We start from the raw sequence: 10,784 nt of genomic DNA, 5'->3' as shown, positions 1-10,784 counted from the left end.
AAAAATTGTTATCATAGCTAAATAATTGAATAATTAGGTTTTAAGAGAATAAATAAAATAATAAATAAAGTTTTACAACTTTTTAAAAGAAAAAAGAAAAAGAAAAAGAAAAAGAAAAAGAAAAAGAAAAAGGAAGGAAGCAGACAAGTGTGGGTGTCTGTGTCTCTTATCGAAGTCATGACTCATAACAAAAGTCTACGGCTACCTTTTTCCTATAGCAATCTCATGGATGCAAAGGTAAAAAGAACGAAACCTGCAAAATATATTCCAACGGATCTCACTCTTCAACACGTTCAGCTCCCTCTCTCTCTCTCTCTCTCTCTCTCACTCTCTCTTTCTAACCTTATCAAGTCACTGTAAAAGTCAAGGCCACTCGAGAAGACGAACGAAACGAATACTCGGCGAATATCTCCCAAAGAATCCACATCTTTCTCTATCTCTCTCTCTCTCTCTCTCTTTTGGCGGGCCCTCCGGCAAGAATGGAGCTCTTGCAGCCATCGCACCCTCCTCACCACTCCTTACCCGGTGATCGATTTCACGGGCTCTCGTCCCCGCCGAGTTTTCGGTTCGGGTTTCACCGGGAGATGAGCTCCCGATCTCGTCTGCCTGAGATAGTGGAGGAAGCTGGAGATGAGAAAGTACACTTGGCGGTCGGAAAGTCCGTCGACCGAGCTGTGGCTCTGCTTCAATGGTCTTTCAAGCGGTTTCGGAACCGAGAAATTTGTATTCTTCACGTTCATCAACCTTCTCATGCGATCCCCACTCTCTGTGAGTCTCTATCCCCTCTGTCATGAGTGCTGATTGTTTTCCATTAAAGGGGTTCTGTTAGTTTTTTACTGGGATATACAGATTTTGACGTGAATTCTTGTGCTTGCTAATTGATTTCCTTTTTTGTTAAAGAAATATTAGGGGTTGACTGGAATTCTTGTGCAGTTGTGCTGTGTGTTTGTTTTATGTTTAATATTTACTATTGGGTATATGGGTCAAAAAAAAAATTGCCAATGTTTTTAATTTTTTAGTTTTTAATTCAAAAATATAAAAACATTTTGCAGGCACTAGATTTCATGATATAAGAAATGTCCTTTGAGTTTCTGTTGTGTTTGTGGGATTATTAATTAATGTGCACTTTGTCGTGGATTGAATATTGTTTGTATTCTTGCTGATTTTTTTTTTTAAATTTTTTTACTGTTAGCATATATACTGAGTGATTGATGTTTTCCACAAGTTGTGAGAAGATATGGGATTCAACGCATCAATTTCTCTCACTTTCCTTAAATTTCTTAGTGTCCTGAATGGGCTGAACAGTATTTCCACAAATACATTTTGCAGTAGGAAAACTACCGGCAAGTCGAGCCAACGGTGAAGTAGTGGCTGCACATAGAAGAGACGAATGGGCACAGACAATGAAGCTTTTAGAATATTACGTGAGCATTTGCAGTACAGAAAAGGCAATTCTTTATCTCCTATGCTTTTTGTTATTGTAGCTACTGATTTTATGCAGATTCTTTTTGAAATTTGTATTTTGATTGTTCCATCAACTTCTTTATCTGATTTTTTTGGGTTCGAACTCGTTTCTTTGTAGTACTACCATGTGTTCTCTCATAGAACTTCTTCTATATGATGCAAAATCAGTTTTTAGGTAATTATTTGCGTTTCCTTGGAGTCAAATGAAGTACTTCTTGCTATCAATGTTGCTGTTTGAGGAGATCGGTGTTCTAACCATGGTTTCTCATCTGGCTTGGGACAAGTATGGTTTTTCCTTTTGGTAGAAGAGAATAATAAACTACAAAGTAATATCAAATAGTTATCATAAAATGAAAATCAGAGCTCTATAATTTACCATCTTTTCCTTGTAACCCTTCTCGTTTCCCTTGGTCAGCTCTTGCCCTTTGTTCCCCAACAGTTGGTGACTTCAAAAATTTTAGGGAAATGTGCATTTCCCCAGACATGTTTTCCTTTTTGAATAATTTTTTGCTGCACTCAACATACTCTCTTACTTTATAGGTGAAAGCAAGCATTGTTACAATAGAAGCTGACCAAGTTCAGAAGGGAATTGTAGATTTGGTGAACAGGCATGGCATTAGGAAGCTTGTTATGGGGGCTGCGCCTGAAAAGTAAGTGGTGCATCTGTGGAAGTCGTTATATCCTATATGCTAATATTCTAATAAGTGACTTTTCAGGGTATTCAAAATTTATTTTTTAGATTTTAAAAAATCTTTTTTGTAACAATGCTTTAGCAAAATCTAATTTTTGTAACAATGCTGTCTGAGTTCACCAGTACATCTTTAGCAAAATTTACTGGTGAACTCCTGTTTTATCGATGTTTCTGTACACATGACAGGAATACCTGCACCCCGTCCTTTTTGTTAGAGCAGCCCTTAGTTGGCTAGTTTGCGGTTCTTTCTTTAGTCCTTTTTGTAATTGCTATATATATGAAAAAATCTTGGTCTGCAATGCTAATGCTTTTTACAGTTGCATGAAGGTGAAAAAGAGCTCCAGCAAGGCAAATTATGCAGCCAAAAATGCCCCTTTATTCTGTGAGATATATTTTATCTACAAAGGGAAACATGTGTGGACAAGAGAAGCTTCTGAAAACCCAAATCCTTTGCCTCCCTGTAGTAAACCTGAGATTACAATTGAAGAAACCTTGAGATCCAAGTCAATTCACTGTAGTAGGAATAATGCAATCCATCCAGAATCTCTTCGATCAGTTTCTGCTAGAAGTACCCTCTTCACTGAAAGCAGCAACTGGGTTCAGGGTGAAACAAAACACGTCAAAGTGGATTCATTGGCCGCTTTATCCCATTCATCTCGCAATCTCCAAAATTCATTTTGTCCAACAACTATAAGCACTGGTTCAGAAAATAATTCTGCTGAGAGAATGGTGTCTTCAACTTCCGAACCAAAGGTTGAGGAAGAGGGCTTGTATAGTCAGCTAACAGAAGCCAGGATACAAGCTGAGGCTTCAAGGAATGAGGTGCTTGTAGAGATAATGAACTGCAAAAAACTGGAGTCAGAAGCCGTTGAAGCTATCAGCAAGGTAAGCATGAGCTTGATTCCTATTCTTCAATTAAGGAACTTGTTCTTTACAATCATGGCTCCTAGGAGTTAGGTTGTGGCTGAATTGGTTCTTGGTCAACTTGGTTTATGCATCTTAGATTCTGAGAATTAAGTTATGCCTAATAAGGATGTGAACTTCTGAATATATTCATTTTCTTATCATTGGCAAAAATAATTATGCGCCTTTTGAGTTGACAAATTGAATAGTTTTTTCCAGTTATAAGGTGTTAAGTTTCTTTTATACCTTTTGAAGCATTACTTGAAAAGGATAGGTATTGAACAAAAGATTATATGTACATGTTTTACATTCTTGCAATGGGCTATACAACAGGAGGCAGTTCTTGACCTTTCCTCACATCCTTCCTCCCTTGTTGTAAGCTTGTATTAACTTTAGCACAAGAATATGTTTGTATTTTACTACTTGGTTTTAGCAATATATCTATATAATTCCTTAAGAGTAAATATTTTTTTTCGCGGCGGCAGGGGGGGGGGGGTGTTGAATGGGATTCTATATTGTCTAGGACTAGGAGGGACAAGTCTTTGCAATTGATAATAATTCCAAGGAGCTCCAATTATGATCTTGACTAATCTTTTTGGAGCATAAGTCCAAATGTGGCTTGGAATTTCATTGGATCGTTACAAATCATATCTAAGTCAATCATAGCTAGAGGTGTGAGATTTAAGTTGCACCACCTACAACGGAATGACCTGATGAGAACGTCAATGATTTAAGTGAAGGGAGACTGTAATACCCTGGATTGAGTATAGGACGGTGGTACATGGGATCCGACATTTCATGGAAGGAGAAGTTCTTGCAGTTTATATAATATAAAGGGACTTTGATTGTAATCTTTGAGTTGTTCTTTTGAAGTATACGCTCATATGTGGATTAAACTTTCTTTGCATTGTTAAAATGTACATGATGATTTCAAAAATATACACTATAAATTATACTGGATTATTGAGTTCTAAATCTTGTGTGTCATCTCCCAATCTCAGAATTTTCTATTTCCTTCTCAGGTGAACGTATATGAATCTGCCCATGCACGTGAAGTTAAGCTCAGGAAGGAGGCTGAGGATGCATTGATTACTACACTACAGGACCAAGAAAAGCTCTTGGAAGAAAGAGAAGAAGTGACCATAGAGATACAGAAGACCATGAGAAATGTTGCTCTTTTAGACAGTCGTGCACAGGAAGCAAACCGTAGATGTGACGAAGCAGCTGGTGAGCTAAATTTAATTCAGGCATCCATTGCAACTCTTAGGCAGGAAAAGCAGAGGATCCGACGACAGAAATTGGAAGCCCTACGCTGGCTTGAACGGTGGAGACGTGGACAAGCTGGAGCTGCAAACTGCGATGGGTTCATTGGTTTTGTTGAAGGATTACCCGAGTTAGCTGAAGTTTCATTATCAGATCTGCAAACTGCTACATGCAATTTTCTGAGAGTTTCAAGATTGGGCAGGGAGGATATGGTTGTGTTTACAAAGGGGAAATGTTGGGTAGAACTGTTGCCATAAGGAAGTTCTATCCACATAACATGCAAGGACCATCAGAGTTTCAACAAGAGGTCAACTACCTCCTTAATCTTCTCTCCATCTCTCTCTAGTAAAATACTTATTGACACTCCTGTAGACAGAGGAAAAAGGCATAGTTATTAGTTTTTATTTGATCCAAACCTCCCACCAGGAATACATACATGCTGTTATGTGTGTGTGCATGTGCGCTTGTTGGTTAGTAGTTTTTTTTTTAAGACCTGCCTCTCTGGTTCAAGCCAACCTCAATTAGGTGAGCTGCATAAAATTTGTTCTCTTCCAGCAAGTTTTGTGAAGATTTATAAGTGAGGTATAGAACCCCAATAGTTAGCACTGAGACACGTATTTTGTTCCAATACTGGATGCCTTTTTTCTGTACTGGATTTAGCAAATTATAATCAGTATTGAATCACATTTGAAATTTTGGTATGCTTCTACATTTTATATTAAAAGATCGTGATATGTTAAGTATTTTCTTGAATACTCCTGAAGCTTTCACCTGCGTTTATGTGCTATTCTGAATTTCCATCCAAGCTTCAGTACTGATTTGAACTCAAACAAATACCGTGCCACTCAAATTTCTTATTAGTTACAGGGTTTTGGTGCTCTAATCCATATGTTTACTACCAACTTTCTGTTGGGCAGTTCAGAAATAGGTTGCACCTCCCATATTTTGCTTTTTCTGTTGAGAACTCCCCTTGATTAAAGGAGTGGAGTTTACTACCTGCTGGTTCTAATGCTATATGTTGGGTAATAAAAATTTTGATGTAAATTTTTATGGAGTACCTATATCACTTATTAAAAAAAAAAAAAACACTTCTGGGGCACTCTGTATCTGCCTAGCATTGCAGGCTTGTTAAATGTACCATAGTTGGCTTATCCTATAAGTTTTTCCCGGATTACCTACCCTTATATTTGCTCTCTGATTGTCCAGATGAGTTGAATGAGATACAAGATCTTATGTTTCCCTGAACTTTAGCCCAAGAAACTTAAGTTTCACATCAGGGCCTCTTTCCTACTCTCTTTCTGCTCACTTGTGGGGGGATATTGGCTCCACAAAGGGGGAGCTGACTGAACATCTCATCCATTGGCTGGAATTTCACTCGCACCCTATCCACATTTCTTGTTCACCCAAGATGATTGTGTTGGGTGAACTGTGATCTCGTACAATCACGTCGGGTGAGCAACTACCCCTTCATCGTAGTACTAATGGGCTAACAGGTTACACTCTGGCCAAGTATCCTACAGAAACTTCTGAGCAGTTTCTTTTATCTTTCTGATATTTCAAGTTGTGACGTATAGTTTCCCATGGAAGAAAAAACTATTACAAGATTTAGCATTCAGAAGATACTATTATCTTTCTTGCTTCGATGTCTAGGATACTTTACCTTCCATGTTTCTGACAACTTTTTTTGATATAGGTTCAAGTTCTTGGTAAGCTACAGCATCCTCATCTGGTGACTTTGCTTGGTGTATGCCCAGAGGCCTGGTCCCTTGTATATGAGTACTTGCCTAACGGGAGCCTTCAAGATCACCTTTATAGAAAAAGCAATATTTCTCCCTTGATGTGGAAGAGCCGAACTCGTATCATTGCTGAAATCTGTAGTGCCCTTTGCTTCTTGCACTCGTCTAAACCTGAAATGATTGTCCACGGTGATCTGAAACCTGGAAACATACTTCTAGGTACTGATCTAAGCTGCAAGATATGTGAATTTGGGATTTGCAGGCTGGTAACTGAGGAGAACCTTTACTGCCCCAGTTTCCGCCGTAGCACGGAGCCAAAGGGTGCCTTTACCTATACAGATCCAGAGTTTCAGAGAATTGGAGTGCTGACACCCAAGTCTGACACTTACTCCTTTGGTCTGATCATTCTGCAGTTACTCACAGGAAGACCACCAGTCGGGCTGGCAGCTGAGCTGCGTAAGGCAGTTTCATGTGGAAAATTGACGTCAATTTTGGATTCATCAGCTGGAGAATGGCCAGCATTTGTAGCCAGGCGATTAGCAGACCTGGGGCTGCAATGCTGTCAACTGAGCAGTAGAGACAGACCAGATTTAACACCTTCTCTGGTGAGGGAACTGGAGCAGTTGCACATCTCAGAAGAGCGACCAGTGCCATCGTACTTCTTGTGCCCTATCCTTCAGGTGAGTGATACTTTTCATGTATAACCTGAGTTGAGGAAGAGGACCAAATAGTAGTTAGTGATGGATCAAATTATTTTAGGGGTTGAAGAGCCAATAAGAAAGCTTGCTAGTCTCAAAGCAAGTTGTGGTCAAGCTGGGACCCCAACTAAATATGACTCTCTCGCCCATGAGTTCACCTTTATTCCTCTTTGATGATGGAAAGAGAAAGCCGAAACTCAAAGCTTCATTGCTAAATGTACTGTGTCTCAGCTTGCCCAAATTTGAGTCACAGTGTAGCCCTAGATCTGTCTTCAATCGCTTATGATGCTTTTCAAACAGAGTAATTCTAAGTGCCTTTGCAAAATCTGGACCAAGCTGTGCTTTGCTTGGCTACTTTATGCTGGTACATGTGATTTTTTCACGAGGGTGGAGATACTCTTGCCTCTTAGAAAAGATACATTTGAATCCTGTAACTTTCATGGAGATCAAACATAAACTCTTTCACCATAGCCCTTAGGTGAAGATGTAACTGAAATGAAAAGTATCACCTACTATGATTTGTTCACATCAAACAAATCTGGATCTTTCATTCATGCTTACCCTGATTCATATTATGCGTCATGTGGCTTACTTACATGTAATGGGGTTGGTTTCAGGAAATTATGCATGACCCACAGGTGGCAGCAGATGGGTTCACATACGAAGGGGAAGCCTTGCGTGGATGGCTGGAAAATGGGCGTGAAACTTCTCCCATGACCAATTTGAAATTAAGTCACTTGCATCTTACTCCTAACAATGCTTTACGGCTTGCTATACAGGATTGGCTTTGCAAATCGTGAGAGTTCCTTTAGTATATATGTATGTTTTTTATGTATGTATATATCCTTGGTCATATATGTGTGGTGGTGCATTAAAATGCACCCCTTCTTGACCATAATAAGAGGGGGCTGATTGGTGTTGTTTTACTTTGCATTAATTTTTCTTTTAATCTATCATGAAAGCAACCAAAGTTGTGGAGTAGCTGGAAGAGCTTCAAGCGTTGAGTATGGAGATGAGGCCAGTTGGTTAATGGTGGAGTTGGCTAACTTTTAAGCTCAAAAGATAAATTCATGAATATTTCTGAGGTGTATACTAAGCTGATACAATTAGTAATCAGCTTAGGAAGCAAATCCTAGGAAATTTACGTTACAGGCGTAGCCAGAATGATGAAATAAAGCAAAAATTCAATCGTGTTGAGCTGGAGAAATTATCACTGTGACTATATTAGAATTAGAAACTAGCTAGGCCATTGCTCAGCTCATAAATGCAAATAAAACAGGTTAGCGAATTTTATCAGACGCTGACGTCGACCAAAAAAGGTTTGCACTTTTTTTTTTTTTTTTTTTTTTGCTTTTTTTCAAGTATTTTTTTAATATTTTTAAATTTATTTTTAAAAAAGAATTTTATGGGTGATGTTCCATTTTGACCTATCATAATTTTTTTTTTTTTTTCTGGTTCATATCTACATGAACTCGGGTGTAGTACCATGAATCGCATCATTTGAAAGAGAATGAAAGGTCATAAATTTCTCTGATCAAACCAATCTTGATAAGAGTTTCTAATAAGAAGCTTAACGACAATTTCTCTCTTGATTCTGAACAAGCATAAACAGGAAAAATCAAAACTCAGCTAGTTGATTGATTATGGATCCTAATATACTCTATTTCTGTGGAATCTGCATAAGCAGGGAGGCAGTGGTTTGATTCTCGGTGCCAGTAAAGGGATGATCCTCTTCCATGGACATCTCAATTCTGGGTTCATTTTTCTTACCATCCAGAAGTGGGTTAGACTCTCCTGTGAAGTTCCATCTGTGCAACTCTTCCTTTTTAGGAGCCAGGTTTTCTTTGTAACTCGTCAGAGTTTCGGCTTTCTCATGCACCTGGCAATTGCACAAACTGTCCCAAGATCTCTCATTCACCACTTTATTTCCAGACTGGAACATTATAACCTCATGGCTTTGCTGTGATTTTTTAACTTCTTTGGTCAACCCTTTGTTTGAGATTGAAAACTGGTTGTCCTGATTTTCTTGACTGTTGAACTGAGAATTAGACCTCCCAAATGTTGTTACTGATGATGATTCAGTTAGCATGCCTTTTGCTGGAGATGACTGCTGGCTAAAGCTCCCAAAACCTTGAATCCCTCTTGTTACATTCCGAGCTCTGTCTCTCTCTTCTTTGAGAAGAGGGCCTTTCTCAACTAGCTTCAGTATTCTTTCTGATTTCTTTCTAACAGCAAGGCCCCAATCAAATCTGCGTGTGAATACGAGGATCTTGTCACAACTACATAACATAAAACCACGCAATAAACTTGAAAAAGGTTACAATTACAGACCCTTTCTCATCAATATGGTGAAAGCTTTTCATTTCGCCAATAGCATCTTTATCACTTCGAAATTCTCCTGCTACACTCTCTGGTCCATGGGTCAACAAGCGCTCAAGTACAATCAGGGAATTGTAAGAGACCCTCCAGTTCTTTCTTTCAAATTTCAAGAATCTGATGCGCAAATATAAACATCACCAATACATCAACATTCTTCAATATCAAATTGGCAAAATAGAAGGAAAAGAAAGACATAAACAAAACCAAAAACACCCTGAACCTTTTGTGCAGGATTTCCACAATTCTCGTATAATCATCTATTTCAAAAGCAGCCCTTGAAATGGAACGCAGGGTAGGCGTGTCTGGAGTCCATGTGTTTCCACTTGTAGCTTCTTCTGTCATTCTGCAAGTATTAAAAAGCATCATCCGAAAGATACCCATATACGAAACCAAAATAATATATAATTCCAACACCACAAACAGACCAACAACTAGCCAAAACAAGAAAAACAAAACCATAAACATAAACTGAGCTAAACAACTTACAGTTGTGCAGGTGTGGCATCTGTGAGAACTAATCTAGCAGTCTTGATTTTCTCTCTGAAGAAGAAAGAAGCTTGTCTTTTCAAGTCATGGAAAGATGGGGTGGTGTCCATGTTGCTGCCACTGTTTTTGCTCAAAACATTCATGTTTAAGACGAAAAATATGTGGGGGGAAAACAGTTCCTAGGTTTGCTTCTAAACGAGAATAGAGTTCACCAAAACGAGAAGGCACGGCTAATCTTTCTATCAAGCAATGTAGGGCGTCTGCAGATGTAATATCTAATGCATACGAAACAAATAAAAACATGTACTTCTCATTGATAGTCTTAAATCAGGCGAAGAATTCAGAAGAAAGAAAGAAGCTTGAATGATGAAAGCAATTATGTGGTGGATCACATCTTTGAAAACTCAACTTGAAGTGATGTGTGAAGATCTAATTAGTAGTCCCTTCTGTCTTTGAATCGAGAAAATGTATTTGAAAAGAAAAAAGAAAGGATGTAAAGTCAACATCTCTACAGTACTGGACAGCGGGTTACGGTTTGAATTTGAAATGGTCTATCAGGTAATATAAAATATTATCCACAACTATTCTCGATATGCATTACGTCCGCAAGAACTCTACCCATTAATCGGGGTGAAAATAAGTAAAAGAACGAATATTATACTGCGTAAGTACTGTATAATTATTTTAAAAAATATAAAATTAATTTTTAAAAAATTAATTTTTTATATAAGTTTTATATTTATTTATTTTTTTTAAAAAGATTGCGCGACGCTTATACACTCTACGATTGCAAGTATCATTTCTAAAATAGAAAACATACACGTAGAACTTAGAATTAGCTACCTTATCCTGTAATGAGAATATATATACTTATAAGTTCTACTACATATAATCACTTCTATGTATTCTCTACGTATTCTACTAATGTGATTAGCCGAAGTAATTATTTTATATTAAAAAAAGTGACACAGTCAATCATATTAATAGAGTGTATAAAAAATACATAAAATAACTACACATAAAATTTTTGTATAGCCGTATACTAGTTGAAGCACAAATTGATCGACTCTCCATTCCATGCGTTAGGTTTAACTTAAAATTAATGGATATTTCATTTATCTAAGTAATCAACAAAACCCCATGGTAATGATATTCTACTGGTCA

The 10,784-nt window shown here is 37.9% G+C and overlaps 2 protein-coding genes across 2 annotated transcripts; one reads left to right on the top strand and one right to left on the bottom strand.

Moving 5' to 3' along the window:
* The first annotated feature begins 220 nt into the window (after positions 1-220).
* On the top strand, positions 221-7,681 carry LOC121239153 (U-box domain-containing protein 33-like). The gene is given in 8 exon segments (XM_041136294.1): positions 221-768; positions 1,330-1,448; positions 2,005-2,114; positions 2,473-3,040; positions 4,081-4,498; positions 4,501-4,628; positions 6,015-6,737; positions 7,373-7,681. Coding segments are annotated over 8 exon segments (2,538 nt in total). The 5' UTR covers positions 221-479; the 3' UTR covers positions 7,556-7,681.
* A 592-nt stretch (positions 7,682-8,273) lies between these two features.
* LOC121239154 (epsin-3-like) lies at positions 8,274-10,126 on the bottom strand. Its single transcript, XM_041136296.1, has 4 exons — positions 9,621-10,126; positions 9,355-9,477; positions 9,087-9,248; positions 8,274-9,004 (listed from the first exon to the last, which is right to left on the bottom strand). Exons 1-4 carry the CDS (start codon positions 9,761-9,763, stop codon positions 8,416-8,418), a joined length of 1,017 nt encoding a protein of 338 aa, XP_040992230.1. The 5' UTR covers positions 9,764-10,126; the 3' UTR covers positions 8,274-8,415.
* Positions 10,127-10,784: the final 658 nt, after the last annotated feature.

The sequence above is a fragment of the Juglans microcarpa x Juglans regia genome, chromosome 7D, assembly GCF_004785595.1.
Source record: "Juglans microcarpa x Juglans regia isolate MS1-56 chromosome 7D, Jm3101_v1.0, whole genome shotgun sequence".
In the NCBI taxonomy this organism is placed as follows: domain Eukaryota; kingdom Viridiplantae; phylum Streptophyta; class Magnoliopsida; order Fagales; family Juglandaceae; genus Juglans; species Juglans microcarpa x Juglans regia.
The sequence above is the reverse complement of the archived record's forward strand: the minus strand, read 5'-3'. Positions and strand labels throughout refer to the sequence as shown.

Bases quoted from the DNA above. Each gene is read 5' to 3' on its own strand.
- LOC121239154 (XM_041136296.1), bottom strand. From the start codon at position 9,763: ATGAATGTTTTGAGCAAAAACAGTGGCAGCAACATGGACACCACCCCA. The intron at 9,249-9,354 runs GTTCAGGGTGTT...TTTGCGCATCAG, and splicing joins GTGGAAATCCTGCACAAAAG to ATTCTTGAAATTTGAAAGAA. The intron at 9,005-9,086 runs GTCTGTAATTGT...ATTCACACGCAG, and splicing joins CACCATATTGATGAGAAAGG to ATTTGATTGGGGCCTTGCTG.